The sequence below is a fragment of the Emydura macquarii genome, unplaced genomic scaffold (assembly GCF_026122565.2).
Source record: "Emydura macquarii macquarii isolate MOO-44397 ecotype Brisbane River unplaced genomic scaffold, CSIRO-AGI_Emac_v2 contig_2680, whole genome shotgun sequence".
NCBI lineage: Eukaryota > Metazoa > Chordata > Testudines > Chelidae > Emydura > Emydura macquarii.
This window is the reverse complement of record NW_027132817.1, coordinates 1,028,769-1,045,098: the sequence shown is the minus strand read 5'-3', so window position 1 is coordinate 1,045,098 and position 16,330 is coordinate 1,028,769. Positions and strand designations below refer to the sequence as shown.

Here is a 16,330-nt window from a genome sequence, read left to right as displayed (position 1 = left end):
TCCATTGATTTTAGAAACCCATGTTTGAAAATGGTGGCTTATAGGATTATTCACATAAGTACATGTAATTTGGTGTAAAGAGGACATGTTCAGGGTTTTGGTAACTTGTTTTTAAAACATCTTTTGAAATAAAGAAAGAAACATTCTTAGGCATTTTCAAGAATTGTTTCCAAGGTCTGGTGTGTATCTTATTTACTATATGATGTCAAAAATTCTAAGACTACTGCAGTAAGCAGTGAAGCACTGAGAGTTGTTTTCCAAACATCCTCCTTTTGTGGGGCAAACCAAACCTCTTGGTGTTGTCTGAACTAGATGATTTTGTAGAAACTAAAATGATCTCCAAAATCATTTTCTTGGGTGTCTGGCTGGTGAGTCTTGCCCACATGCTCCAGGTTTAACTGATCGCCATATTTGGGGTTGGGAAGGAATTTTCCCCCAGGGCAGATTGGCAAAGGCTCTAGGCAGTTTTCGCCTTCTTCTGTAGCATGGGGCATGGCTCACTTGCTGGTTGATTCTCTGTACCTTAAAGTCTTTAAACCATGATTTGAGGGCTTTAATAACTCAGTCATAGGTTAGAGGTTTATTACAGGAGTGGGTGGGTGAGATTCTGTAGCCTGCATTGTACAGGAGGTCAGACTAGATGATCATACTGGTCCATTCTGACTTTAGAGTCTAGGAGTCTATGAGGAACTGATCAATATTTGGATGTCCACTACTAGACTTGGTAGGAATACAGGAGTGATTTAGGGAGGAAACAGAAACCAAGCTCATAAAGTGAGAGGAAGAGGTATGGCCAGGAAGTACACTTCCCTGCTTCACAACCCACTTCTCTGTCCTCTCCCCTCCCTTCTGTGATATCTCTGAACAACAGTCACACTTGAGACATTAATGTAATATTATTCTCATGTCTGTGTTAATCTTTAGTATCTTGCACGATAGGCTTAGTTGCTAAGGAAAACATTACTGGCAAAATTCTTTTCTAACATTTTTGCTGGGTATTTCCTAGCACAGCTTGGCTTTACATCTGACATTCCTCCTCTGGCAGGGTAGATTCATCATTAGTCAGTGATTACATTTACAAAACATGTTTCAATAAAGAAAGCAGTGGTCAAAATTAACATATGTAATCATTTTACTGAATGATGTGTTGATGCATCCAGCCTTGAGGAAAGAAGTCAAGAAAAATTAGTTCACCCTTAAATAATTTTTCTCCTGTAAATCTCCCAAAATTTAAAGAAAATCTAGATTATCTACTGCAGGGGTGTCAAACTCGCTGATGGTGATGGGCCAAATTCTCATAAACTGCACTTCACAGGGGCCATGCAATACTCTCTGCCGAAAAATTTGGGCCATCTTCCTCTTTTCGGCGGCGTGGCATCAGCCCTTTTCTGTGGCGGGATTTCACGGGGGACCGTGTTGCCAGACTGAGTACATTGCCGCTTTAAGGGATTTCTCTGCGTCCGGCATCGACGCTTTAAGACATTTCATGGACTCTTAAACCGGCAATGCCGTAAGCAGAGAAATCTCTTTAAGTGCCAATGCCCTCACTTTGGGCAGCAGCACATCTCAAAAAATCTGGCCGGACGTGGGCCGGATCCGCGGGCCGTATGTTTGACACCCCTGATCTACTGGTTCAATTATAATCACCAGTCTTAGGCTAGTTTACCTTGCACACTTAAGATCTGCTTTTATTCCTATTAACATGAGCTGAAATTTCCATTGACTTCAGCGGGGGCGAGATGAGGCCTCAAATGTTTTACATCTTATCAACAAGCTATAAATAAAGTTATCCTTCCTAAGGACAGTTTCATTTGACAATCCCCCACTATTTAATGAAAAGATTTCAACATAACTTACTTCTGCTAGGTCCTTGGTCCTTTCTGGATTTCTAATGTTTACAAACTGACTTAAAACATTTGTATTACAGCTGATTGCAATTACCTCCCCTACAGTCCACCCTTCTTTAAGCTTAATTATTCATGAATCACATACCTGCAGATACAAGAAATGTTTTAAGACTCAGACAAACACCATTTTCCCCTTCAAGACTGAGTGTTAACTTCTTGAAGAACCTAATCCATATCACCACATGGATCAACAGTTTTAAGTCTGCTATTACATTTCATTTTTTACTGTTTGGTATTGCAACTGATCAACCAATCAAGGCTTTGTGCTGTCTTATCATTGCTCATGCATCAGTAACATCACCAATTACAAAACATTCTCTTAATTAACATGGAAGTCATTTAAATACAAGTATTTAGAGGGCTAAATAGTATGAATTGATCCTTCCTTAAAAAAGGAATGAGGGCCACATCCAATATTTCCCACATTACAACACACAGAGGAGGAGTATTCATCCAAAATTTTGAGTATGCATGTGGCAGCATCCCTTGTGTACGGCAGAACCAGTGGAAGAAGCACAGATTGTAGGCTAGGAAGAAACACAGAAGATCTATGAAAAGACATGCCACACTCACAATCTCAGGCCTTAAGAGAGGAGTCAATATGAGGTGTTGGTACTCCAAATCCCCTCCACAAGGGAAGCTAGGCTTGTCAGCATGGCTAACTGTGCCATTGATTGCATTCCCTAGTGGAAAGCCCTCCAATGGGGAAAGGAGATTAATTCTGTCAATTTACTCTAATGTTGCTAATAGTGGCATTAACATAAATTCAGTAGAAAATCCTAATGTACATTCCGACTAATTCAGAAAGGAATATGTCATAAAGAGCAACTCTTCCCAACTCCTCCCTCGCTTGCAACTGGACTGTTTTCTTCCGAACATGTAGCAGTGCCAGTAAGCAAATGGCATGGAGGGACCGGTGGCAGCACTGCAGTAGTAGAAAAATAAGACCACACAGAGTCCTTTTCTCACCATTCCCTTACCAGCCCACTTCCTCTTTATGACCCCAATTCACCAAATAATTTAAGTACATGATTAAACCCGTGTCTGTTCAGCAAAGCACTTAATCATGAGCTTAAAGGTGAGCACGCACTTATGGGCCACAGATAAGCTAAGCCATGACCTGTAGAAACTTGCATGGAACTTGGAGGGAAAAGCATAGGTTTCAGGAGGGCAAGTGTTTTGGAGGAGGCACCACAAAGCCAGTCTCTGTTCCCACGGACTGAATACTAGCTGCAATTGCAGCATGTCTGTAAATAGTTCTCTTAAGAGACCATTTAATTTTAGAAAGAGTCCTTTCATGTTTTTACCCAGAATATGGTACATGAAACAGAGCTTAAAAGTTCAACTCTTTTATAAGTGGTTTGCTGAATAGGGCTGGACTGCTGAATCCGAGCCTACGCGCTTCCTGTGCCTCCTCCTCCCATGTCACATAACTTAGTTAAGCATGGGGCTTTAAGTCATATATTTTTATGGACAGATATGTATTTGCATATTCAGCTTTCTGTTACAAAAGGCTTTGATAGGCTCCTCACACATCACAGCTTAAATTAGTAAACATAATACGTTTTTGCTTCCATTTTAAAGAAATACTGATCTAAGATTGAGACTTTTCTGACACTGTAAGCAATTTAAAGTGTGCTAGTACTTCTCTCTGGCTTTCCTGCAGTTTTCACAGTGATCAATGGCTAAGCTAAATACAATAGGGTACAGTTAAAAGATCACAAGTCAAGGCTGGTAGATTTAAAATAATGCCTCTATTTGTTTTGCCATATGAGTGCAATGATATACATTATGCAGGGGTCAGGAAAGATTTTTTCCCCTCTGTCCAACATTCCACAATAAGTTAAGTGCAGTATGGGGGATGGCATTCAAATCCTATCTTTCTGTGTCCTAAATTTACATTCACATAACACTTATTCTCCTTACTCCTCTTCTGTGCTTTTCTGCTTTATTACTGTAAACAGGAGCTGTATCAAAGTCACAAAAATCGTGCTTCCTGAGTACTCTAAAAAACATGACTCTTGTACATGTGAAAATTTTGCTGACTTACAAGAACGACATGGACAGACAACTTCAAATGCATGCAGAAACACCTACCCACAGAAAAAAAACAAATTGGATTGACTCTAGAGCTAGGGCTAGGCTGAATGACACCAGCTGAGGATTTAGTCCAACGTACAAGTTTGTTCTTATAGCATTAACATGAAGATTCAGTGTATATTCAACATAAGGAAAGCTTAGGTCAAAACAGGTCTGTCAATACTCTATGCATTTCCTATGTGCCTATCAAAGGCCTCAATCCAATAATTCTTTACTGTCTCCTTTGCATCCACTTTTCTTATTTTTCTTTCAGACAGATTATTTTTCCCATTGATAGTATGAACAAAAAGACTCAATAAAATATCAGATCATTATTGCCATATTCTTTTAATATAAATATTATTTAAATGGTTACCTTTCTTGCTTCTCTTATCATCTTCCTAATAGTCTCCTTTATTGTGTAAGGCTGTACTCTTGGTGGATGAAAAAGTAGATCAATATTTGTGCACCCAGACATTCCAGGCATTAGATACGGCCATCCCAAGTCAAGGTTTGGAGCTTCCACATCAGATTCAATAGGCCAATAAGTTCCCGAGGAAGAGGTATCATCAACAGCATTGTCAGAGGAATAAACTGTGTTTTGAGGAAGTTTCTGAACAGAGTTCAAAATATAATTAATTTCTTCTTCTGCTAGGAACTCTGAACATCTCTCTTTGGAAAGAAATTCTTTGTAGGCTTCTAAACCTCCTTCAATTAAAACATCAATAGCTACACGATACCATTCCTTGTAATGAGGTTCAATGTAGTTGTCTGATTTGCATTCATCATGTAAAGATGAAAGCATAGATGAGGTTTCCATTTTCACTGATATTTAGTGACAAACCTTTTAAATTTCCATTCATGCACTGATGAAATGTATCTGAGAGGAAATTGAAAGAAAACAGTTAATGTTTTGGCAAACTAAAATGTAACAATGTATTAGTTTAATGATAATACTTTAAATTTCCCTTCCACGATTTAAGGAGTTCAAAATGCTTTGAATAATTCATTAAGTTTCACAAACCCAAGCCAAGTGGGTATTATCCTCTCCTTTCCTTTTACAGATGGGAAAACTGAGGCACATGTGATTTAAATGATTTGCTGAGGTTCATATGTAAAGTCTGCGGCAGGGCTGGCAATACATCCCAGATTTCCTGATTCCTAGTCCTGTAGTATAAACAGCACATACTCTGTGCATGGAAAATGAATATGTAAATTTTCTCCAGTCAATTATGTTTCAATACTCTATGCTTGTTGGACCACTGTGAAAACACTGAAAAGAAACATTTTTCATAAGCCTAGACATGTCTCCTGCTTCTTTATGCTCTAGTCTCTCCCAGTTCTCCCTTGTACACATACCTTCTCTCAGGCTTCTCTGAAACCACAACCTTGGATGTCCTTAGCTTTATCTACCTTTTTATTCCCCATGTTGTCTAATCCTCTTGCTGCCGACAGCCACTTTCATGAGTTATGAGAAGCTCTACTCTAAACAGAGTTTTCTCCTCCCACATCTTGGATCAGACTATGAATCAGCAATCTGATTTCCAGTTCCACCTGCTCACCCTCTGGAGCAGCTGCTTTTATCTTACTATTTATTTAAAATAATAATAATAAATCTGAAGTTTTTTTGTTGCTCACAGATATGGTCTTTTTCAATTAAATTGGAAGGGGGTTTGCTGCTGCTGCCGTAGATGAAGATTCATAGTTAGTAAGTATGTAAAGAAGAATAGAGGGCCAAGTTTTCCTCTAATTTAGACACATTTAGTCCACTGAACTTCCACAATGTACCTACAATCTATGGCCTAGGGAGGTAAGCAATAACTTGGAAACCCATGAAAACTGCATGCAAGTGGCCAGGTAGAACAGAAAGCTGGTACATGGCAGAACCTTCCACACCCGCATGGTGACAACATAATATGACTGACAGAAAGATAACCAAGGAGGGTGGAGGGACTTGGAAGAACAGCAATAGAGTGAAGAGTAACTTAGGACACAGATACCCAACATGTTGCTAGAAAATTAACATGAAAACCCTTGTTGGAAGCCTTTTTAATGGTATTTTGAGGAAATGTATTATTTATGTAAATGATGCATGTACATATTATGCTAAACTCATTTACAGAGCACAAAGATATTCCTAATGTTTTTGCAAGCAGTGCAATGTGCATTTTCTTTACCAATCTGTTGAAAACAGCCTAAATAATATGAAAATGCAACTGAAAGTGGCTTCCAACTACCACTTAAATTAAGCCTAATGAAATAAAATTTAAAAGCTCCCTATAACACCTTGTACTAATTTAACTGTAAAATCCAATTCAGTGTTCAAATATTATTTTATTTTTAATTCTGGACAGTAATCAAAGTAATACTTGTATCTGCAGATTTGTTGGTTTTACAACTGAATTCCTTCTAAAGGAGGAAAGATCAGTTTAAGGATAAATAAGGATGAAATAGGGGGTGAAAATTAAACCAAGACAACTGATGAGATGATTGCTAAATCTGAAGATTAAAAGAAATGGGAAAAGGCCAATCTGAAGCTGGCATCAGCCAGGCACATGAAGGATTCAATTTGAGTCCTGTCTCTGGGGCAGCAGGAGAGATTACCCAAAATATTATGCTCTTGAGCCTAGGAGAACGCAGTGTTTTTTGCTGCTACTATAGTCGCGGATTTCAGTGGTTAGCTTGGTAAAGGAGCTAGCTAAAGGAGGCTTGGTTCATGTCCACTGACAGAGAATCATAATGACTTACAAGTGGGAGATATGCACTGGCTGATTATCTACTGCCTTGCACAGTGGGTGCAAAGTGGGTATAAAATAAGAATCGTAGCATATTTACACTTTGCACAGATGCAAATGATTACACACCGTGCAAGGCTGTGGAGAATCAGTCTGTGAGGCATAAAGGAGCAAAAAAACTTTAAAAAAAGACAAAATTAGGTCTCTCATGAAGTTGTGATAGTATAACTCTAAAATCAATGTTTCATGAATGCGAATAACATGACGATTTTTTAAAGCTATTTAAGACCAAGATTGAAAAATTACTGAATACAAAATATTCAACTGAGTATTCATGGGGATACAATTCACTAATGCAGTCTACTAAACTGAACAGCTAGAACACTTTTGTAAGACTTTCCCTGGGCTAATATCACTCTAAACAGTACAAGAAATGCATCATTAGTTTGATATTAAGGGCCTGATCCTGATTCCACTGAAGTCACTCTCACCAATGTATTTCTAAAGGTAGTTAACACTGTGGTAACTCAGTGCTGTTGGGAATAAGAATTCCCATTGATTTCAATAATTGGAACAGAATCATGCAAATATAAAACATTGACATTTTGAGAACAAATGGGAAAAAACACTATATTTTAAATTATATAGTTCTCACTGCAATGTGTAATCTTCAATTGTGGTATTATACAATGTGGTTAGACTGGGATTTTTACTTTCTGTATGTATTTTCCCTCTATCTCTACCCTTTGTCGTGATACTGTCTTGCTTTATTCTCTTCACTACCCATTGCTATTCAGTTTATGCTGAGTGCACCTCCACCCCTAATTAATATATTTTAAATATTGGGCGTGGGGACTGAATGAGGCAAAGCTTCATTTGTTCCACTCTCCCTTCCTGCTAACTAGTCTCTGCAAGTCTCCACAGTGATGACTAAAGGAAAGGAGATTTGGTTTTCTTATTCTTATATGGCTAGAAACTCAGCTGGTGTATATAGGTGTTCAATTTAAGTTAATGGAGCTATACAGATTTATTCCAGCCAAGGACCTGGCCCAACATTGATATTTTTCCTATTTTTCCTTTGTTTGTTTTTTAATAAGGATAGAGGGTTCTTTGGTTTTTGCTTGGTGTTTTTTACTGAAGAAAATGTATTAATTAAATATGACATAGAGGTCAAATGCAATTACCTGCGCTAAGACATATGCCAGCAGGATATAAATACAATATGGCTCTCTATCTCAAAAAAGTTGCAGACTTCTACATTAATTAATTTTGTCTCACATAAGAATAATTATGTGTCTCAGAAAACAAATGTTGTTTATAAAAGTGTCAAAAGTAGCATCCTCTTAAGAAATTAAATAAATTGCCTGTTTATCATCAAGAAAATGGAAGGCAAGGCAGGTGAGACACATGGAACGTATTGGAATTAAGGCCATCAGTGTCTGGTACGTGGATAAATACAGACAAAAGAAGAATCTCAAACTGAAGTGACTGTAGACATAATACCATCTCTAACTCTTGAAATTGTCTTTTCCTCCCCAGAAAGTAATAGTTAGTGTGCAGTTATTGATGGAAGGTTAAGAATTTTTGGAAGGTAAACTATACAAGAGAGATTTAGACAATTGGCCTGTCAAGCAAACTAAACTCTTCATATCATTGCTTATGGTGTGTCAGCTACTTCAAGTGTCACTATATTTTAAAAAAAAAAGTATATGTTTATGTTTTCTTGAGCTTTATAATATCAATCAGCACAGAAATTAAAATAAGAAACAAAATGTCCTGACTTCTTAAGGATTTTGTTAAGCCCCCTCCACTATGTATATTGTTTCTGTACATTGGGTTTGTCTTTAAAGATCTATTCTCAGGATTAATCCTTATGTCAACAACCATGTTACTAACTTGGCTAAGGATTTGCAGGATCAGGCCCACAGTCTGAGGTTTCAATAATCTGCCTAAAGCCACCTTCCTCTCTTTGTATATGTCAAATGCACTTTGATTAATCAGAATCTGTATATATGCTTCTAAGACTGACTGGCTGTGAGAAAGTTGTCAGTCACCTTATGAGAAGTACCCTCAACTGTCAACTCCTGTGCTTTCCCTATGTTGAATTGAGTGCACCTGACATCCACTGTATCAGCCATCTTCCATATGTGGACATAGGGATTAGATATTTAATGTGGGTCAAGGGAGAATTTTCCTACAAAGAGTTGAAATGTGCTTCATTGAATGAACAGGGAATTTGCATTGCAGAGCATGTGCTCCAGTTGAATCAGTTGGTACAGTAAGTAAACTCTGCATGTATCCTGCACAGGCTTGCTCATTTTTGCTTACATTAAGAACATACCCTGCCCTCTCCAATGTTGCTACCATGGGCACAGCAAGAAAAAGCTTGTATTTTGGATGGGAATTGGAAATGTGTGTCTTCGTGAAGATGGATTTACACAACATCTTAGCCTCCACAAAGATGACAGGTGGATGACAATCAGACACAGAAAACATAAAATAAACAATGAGTCCTGCTCCATATTCAGGCCCCTATACGTTGTACACTACTCTAGGCAATGACCCACCTGTAAGTATATATCAATGAGACAACACACACAAACATCTTTCTGTACCCCTCACCTCCATCACATATGATGTATGTGGATTTTATGGCTATTATTGGAGCATTGCATTTTAACCAATGATTCCTATTATCAGAACTATTGGCAGTACACAAGAGCCTTGCCCAACCAGTTGCTAACAGAATAAACAAACGTTTTATGACAAAGCATTCCCTATATATGTAGTGCCTTTCCTACCAAAGGATCCAAAATGCTCTATTAAGTCAGAGGAAAAGTAGAACATAGAAAGGGAACAGTTGTACATTACTTTTTCTTCTGTAGGGGCAGAAAATTAAACTTTGTTGGCAAAAGTATGAGAACTACCAAATGCTGATTGACCTTTAGGAGACTAAACTTGTAGCAGCTGGGGTCAGAGCTGGAAAAGTTTCTATAAAACAAATAGGAGAAAGACCCAATCAACAGCACTTGCAGAGGTGCTCATTAAGTGCAAAGAAGTGCAGAACAAGCCACTATTCACTTCAGGTGCAAAGCAAATGAGTGGTAAAAGCTGCAGTGAGTTCTGCTTTCAATTAGTTTCCATGAAGCTTCAGGCCTCCACAGTCAGACTGGGGGAAAGGACCCAACGGCACCTACCCTGGTCAGCAGAGCAATTGTGACCATGGAGCTCTTCCAAACATTGCCTTCAGTGGGCTGAGCCAGCTGCAGGCATGTTACCTGCTAAGTACACTCCCTGGCAGCAGATGTGATGAAATTGAGAAAATAACCAAAACCAGGGCGGTGTTCGCAGTGGTGTGCCAGGCTAGCTGGCTCCACCCCACCTGACCCAGCCTTTTAGTAGCTATTCAGCCAGGTCACTTGAGTGCAAGTGGACGCCGAGAGGACAGGCTCAGAGCAGGCCAGAGTGGGCTGTGACCCCTATGGCACGCAAACCTGCTCCCCAGGGGCCCAGACCACACCCGGGATCCCACCAGGCCTGCCTGCTTCTGCTGAAACAAAGCCCAGCTCCTGGGCACGTTTATCCCAACAAGCCTGCAGGCAGCCCAGAGTGAAGGAGGAACCTCCCCTGGGGAAAGAGCCCCCTGCAAATCCCTGGCCTCTGCCCCCAGCCCTCGCGGCTATACTCCCAAAGTTGTCCCCTTCACATCCCCTAATGGCCCATTTCCCACTCTCCTACCCCAACCCCGCTGACCATCCAGCAACTCGCCCCCCGCCATAGCCTCTCTCCACGGGCGCTGCCAACCCACCCGGGGCTCTCTCGGGGCTCGCGACGCATTCCCCCCCCCGATCCTTTGGTCCCCGGGGCTCAGCCACACCCACGCCTCGGACTCCGCTTTCCATCCAACCCGAGCGAGGAGCGAGCGGGCGTTGGGGCCGGGGGCGGAGCGGAGCGGGCCGAGCCGTGGGGAAGGGTCCCCGCCTCCCCTCCGCAGCGCCGAGCGCCGGAGCGGACCGAGTCCGGCAAGGGCAGGGGCAGTGACAAGCAGCAGCCAGCGCTCCGCCGGCAGGGGCAGAAGCGAGCCGAGCCCCCCACTTACGGTGCCGGCCCCCGCCCCGAGAGGAAAGCGCCTCAATCAACCGCTGCCGGGGAGCTCTGGCCCCAGCTTGAGCCGGAGCGTCTCCTCCTCTGCCCCGCCGAGCCGGAGTCAGACTCACGTCGGAGCGGAGCCCAGCCCAGCCCAGCCCAGCCCGCCAGCTGCCGGCAGGTGTTCCCCGGCGCGGAGCGAGCTGGGCGGGGAACCGCGTTGGGACATGCCGGGAGGGTGTCGCACCCAAGCCCAGCCACACACCTGTGGGAACTGCCGAGCCCTGTCCTGCCCTGGGCAAAGTACAAGGCTGGGCCCCGAGAGCGGCTCCGCGGAGGATGGAAAGGCTGCTCCTGGCCGGACGGGGGCCGCCCTGCGGTGGTACCTTGCCGGGCCGTACTGCCTGCAAGGCGGGTGTGAGTTAGGGGGACCCACCCCGGGTGTGAGTTAGGGGAACGCGGGGACGGGGACCCCCACGAGGGAACCCACCCCCACGCCGCCCTGTTTTAATAGCAGGGACGCAGAGAAGTGGAAAACGTAACATTGCAGTCCTTAGCTGGCGCCTGCAATAAGGAAACTGAAAAGGTGCACGGGGGTGAAAAAACAAAACACGCCCTCAAAGGTAAAAGGAATCGAATAAACTTTTCCAGCATTAGCCGTTTGCTGCAGACTTTCGAAAGAACGAGTCAGTTTCTGGATGAAGAGGTTTTTAAGCTGTTTCCGAGAAGACGAAATGAAATGCTGCCTTTCAGTAGGAGACTGATTCCTAGATGGAGAGTTGCATCGAAATCACACTGTTTATACAGCTTCATTGAAGTTAATTTTGATGCTAGCGTGCTCCTTTTTTGGGGGGGGGGGAGGGGAGGGAAAGAGGCAGTGTTGGCTAATGGTTTGGAGAAAGAGAATAGGAATCAGGACACATGGACTTCATTTACACTGCCATAAAAATGTGCAGTACTACATCTCAGAGGCCAGGTTCATTGATTGGGGGCCAGGAGGCTGGGGCTGGAGGGTTAAACATAGCAGTGTAGATCTCTTGGGCTGGGACTGGATCCTGGGCTCTGTGACCCTCCACCCTTGCAGGGTTTCAAGAGCTCAGGTTCCAGCCCCAGTCCAGATATCTACACTGGTATTTTTAGTCCCCCATCCTCAGTTAGCTGACCCAGGTCAGCTGCCATGTCACCAGTCTTTTATTGTAGTGTAGTCAGCTGTAGTCCTCCTCTATTCCTAGCTGTGCCACTGATGCTCCAGTAAGTCATCTGGAGCCAGATCTTCAAATGGTATTTAGGCACCTAATTCCCAATTCATAGAGTCATTCTCACTGGCTCTGGCTCAATAACTAAGTTAAGTATTTATCCTTAGTGGAACAATCATTGGGCCAGAAAGAGAGAGAGAGAGAGAGAGAGAGAGAGAGAGCACGCGTGGGAATGACTCTGAGGTCCAGTGGTTAGGGCACCCATCTGGGAGGTGGGAGACCCCAGCTCCACTCCTGCTCCAATCACTTTTCATTCTTTATCCACACTGGAACAGCTTCATCAGGAAAGACTGAGGGAGTCCCACATCAGAATATCCCATAGCTCTGTAGTTAGAGCAGTCTCCTGAAAGATTTAGTGAAAGGGAGCTAGTAGTTTAGAGCACTCACCTGGGATGTGGGAAGACTTTATTCAAATCCTTTCTGCCCTGCTATCAAAGGGGGGAATTGAACTTTGGTCTCCCCCATTCCAGGTGAGTGCTCTAACCCTTGGCTAAAAGTTATAAGGTGGGTGTTGCTGCAACTATCATCAGCTCTTTTGTGGGAAGCTAGGCAGGTAGGTACCTAATTAATTCCTGCAAGAGACACCTAAGCCAGCTGTATCTAAAGGTTTGTCTATACAGCAAAGAAAAACCCATGGCAGGTTCCTGCCAGCTGACTCCGGCGTGCAGGGTTGTATCATCATTGCTGTGTAGACTTCTCTGCAGGATGGATAAAAATCAATGATTTTTTTTTTTAATTAAAAAAATTCAGATTTAAATCGGATTTTTTTTTTAAATCAATAAAATACTAAATTTATCTCTCATTTAAAAAATAACAGTTACAATTAAATCTCATCACAAACATGCTAAACCAACACTTACAGTCTCATAAAAATGAATTAATGCCTATAGTCTGTACAGCCTAACTACGAGCTCTTGCTTCTTGAAAGTTCTGGGCTTTCAGTTTCAGTTTCTCAGTAGACTAAAGTCACATGTGCAAAGAAAGACACAGGCTGGATAGGATTGTTGTTGTTCTGTGCTTATGTGGTGGAGTAGCTGGGCCAAGCAAAGCAGTGGAGTTATTTAAGATACTGTCTTAAAGGCACAGAGAGAATATTTTAATCGTTTGGTATTATTCACTCAATGCTGCAAAAGTGGCAAAGATGAGAAGATACTTAGAAGAAAAAATGGAAGGATGCTCCTTAATAACATATGGCTGCAGTGCCATTTAATGCATCTTTTAGCCAAAGACTGAAGTACGTCTTCTCCAGGAATAAAAGAAAATGATGAAGTTGTAAAATACTTCCATAACAACCATTTTGCTTCAGGGTCCCTGAAGAGAGCAGGAGGATCCAAACTAATTCAAGATGTTCAGTGGAATTCTGTGGTAGATTGTTTTGAACAATTTATTAAGGACTGGCCTATTCTCATAAAACTTTGTGAAGAAAACCATGATAATGGAAGTATCTTATCCAAAGTATCTAACATTGGATTAAACAGGAATGTAGAAGATATGCTCAGTATATTGAAGCCTATATCCATAGCCTTAAACAAACTTCAGAGAAATTGTTGCTGCATTGGTGATGCTGTCGAAATTTGGAAGGCACTTCAAGAGACATTGAAGAAAGAAATACCTCACCAGAAAGTTAAACTGCAGGCAAGTTAAACAGGCAATAAAGAAGCAAATGGATCAAGCACTAACTCCACCTCATTTTCTTGCGAACATTCTCAACTCCAGATAGAAAGGTAGATGCCTAACTTCTGAAGAAGATGATGCTGCCATGGCATGGGCATCTCAAAATCACTCCTCAGTTATGTCAGTCATAATAAATTTCAGAGCCGGAGTGGAACCATTTAAACAGTACATATTTACTGATGAAGTTTTGAACAAAGTCACTCCCCTGAATTGGTGTAAATCATTAGTCAGGCATCTTGAAATTTCCCTCAGTTGCTAAGCCAACTTTTCACAGCAGTAGCTTCCTCTGCAGGCACAGAAAGAATATTTTCATTGTTTGGTATTATTCACTCAAAGCTAAGAAATCGACTGGGAGTTGATAAAGCAGGAAATCTCGTATTTCTGTTTCAGTCTATGAGTAAAAATGACAGTGGGAATGGGGAAGATGACAGCTAGCTGTAGAAGTTTTAAGGACAGCGTATTTTTAGTGTTGTGATGACTTGTCTGTTAGAGTTAATAAAATTTGAAAATTAAAAAAAAAAGAGTTTAAGGATAACCGTCAGTCGGCAACTCAGGAGACTGCTGCAATTGCAAATGTGAAACGTTTATGTAACATTTAAGATTTAGTTTAATAAGTATAAGTGCTATTGTGTTTGTGATTTAGTTCTTACCATTCCTAATGTACTGCTGCTGCATCTGTATCTTGACACAGGTAATGAGTATTATGTACTATTTCCTAAATTAATAAAAATCAAGTTATCTAAAAAATTACATAAAGTATACCCTCCTAGATGTTGTAAAATGCTGTACCGAGTTGTAAATTAACAAGTTTTAGTGATCAGATTTCACCATTATTTAAGAAATATGTGAAGTATCAGTGGGAAACTTGATTTAAATCAATGATTTTCTTGGTGATTTAAATCATGATTTAAATCGCCTTGATTTAAATCAATCCACCCTGCTTCTCGTCTGGGGCTGGAGCCCGAGCTCTGGAACCATCTCAGAGTTCAGGCTCCAGCCTGAGCCCAGAAGTCTACACAGCAAACAAACAGCCCCACAGCTTGAGCCCAGCGAGCACGAGTCAGCTGGCACAGGCCAGCCGATGGTGTCTAGTTGCTCTGTAGACATACTATATGCAGCTGGTTCTCATTTGGGGATTGCTAAGCATCTATCTCTGAAAGAGGGGCAGGGCTTAGCCCACTCCCTTTTCATTTGCATATTCCATTAGCTAATGTAGACTGTTGCCTTTGGCAGCTCTCTGCTTTGCATGCTTGCTTTTGCAATCTAAGGTCTGTATCTGTCCACATTCATTGTATAGGCAGCATAGGCACCTGACTCAAACACCACTGTGATCCACAATGCCATTCTTGTGATTTTTCTAGGCACCTAGAAGTTAAGTGCTGTGATGCTCAGCATTGCAATGTTTAAGTCCCTTTGTGAATCTCACCCTTTGTGTTTCCCTAGCTATAAGCTGTGTATGCACAATACCTACACAGCTGGGGGTGGATGGGTTACAAGGCTAATTATTGTTTCTAATGTATTTTGAGATCCTTGTTTTAAATGCTTTTTCAAAAATAAATATTACTTCATTCTCAGCATGCGTGTCTGAGAGAAACATCCCTAAGCATTAGTGAATTACATGCATGCATGTTTATGAACACCAACTTTCTTTTTTTTTTAGTTTAATGTAATTATAAGCCTTTGTCCTCATTATACTTTGTAGACAATTTACAAGCAGGCCATTCCTTGGCTATAAAGCTGACTGACATTTTGTCACTTTGACACGAACATTTTATTGGCAGTATTTCATCATGCCTACCTTGAAGTGCAAAGTTTCCCTCCAAGTTTGTAACACCCAGTATTGACTACAGGACATATCATGATGAGCTGTGAGGCTGCCACATCTTCTCAGCAAAGCAAGGTTCAACTGATTCATTTCTTGGATGGCAATGTCTAAAGACAAAAGATAATGAGGTAAAAGTGATAAAGATATTAATTTAATTTTTATCCAAATAACATCCAAGACAGGGTCCCAAAGAAGTGGCTAACCGTCAATATATTTTGCTAAGTATGCAGAGTTGCTTAGCTGTGTTGGTCCCAGGATATTAGAAAGACAAGGTGGGTGAGATAATATATTTTATGGATCAACTTCTGTTGGTGAGAGACAAGATTTTGAGTTTACACAGAGCTCTTTTTCAGGTCTTGGACTATTACTATAGCCATAGGACCACTTGGACCAAATTGTGCTGTCAGTTACACCTGAGTGAATGTTCCATACATTCTTGATAACAATTGAAGTTATTTAATATTTAGTCCTTACACAGCAGTTTTATCCTATGATAATTTGTGGTCAGGAAGGAGAATGCTTTTCTATGGACAATCTTTCAATAGAAATATAGTGCCAATCAAATTTTTGAAACACCAGCTATATTTTCCAAGTTTATATAGTAAGGGGAAAAGAAGAGTATTAACACTCTTTCTACACCAACTAAATTGGTTGGACTTCCCTTTCATTATACTTGTAAATATTACTAAGACTTCACTTAAGAGATGTTAATCATTGAGTTCAGGCATAGCCTAACAAGAAGCAATTCTGTGTGGCCATTAACTTCTC

At 41.2% G+C, this 16,330-nt stretch overlaps 1 protein-coding gene across 1 annotated transcript in view; it reads right to left on the bottom strand.

The window, feature by feature from the left end:
* The window catches only part of FAM83B (family with sequence similarity 83 member B), a 60,107-nt gene extending 44,536 nt beyond the window's left edge, over window positions 1-15,571 (bottom strand). Inside the window, exons 1-2 of the mRNA XM_067565532.1 lie at window positions 15,536-15,571; window positions 4,363-4,866 (exon numbers count right to left, since the gene is read on the bottom strand). Of these exons, the coding sequence (XP_067421633.1) occupies window positions 4,363-4,806 (444 nt within the window). The 5' untranslated portion in view covers window positions 4,807-4,866; window positions 15,536-15,571. The remainder of the gene's footprint in view (window positions 1-4,362; window positions 4,867-15,535) is intronic.
* Window positions 15,572-16,330: the final 759 nt, after the last annotated feature.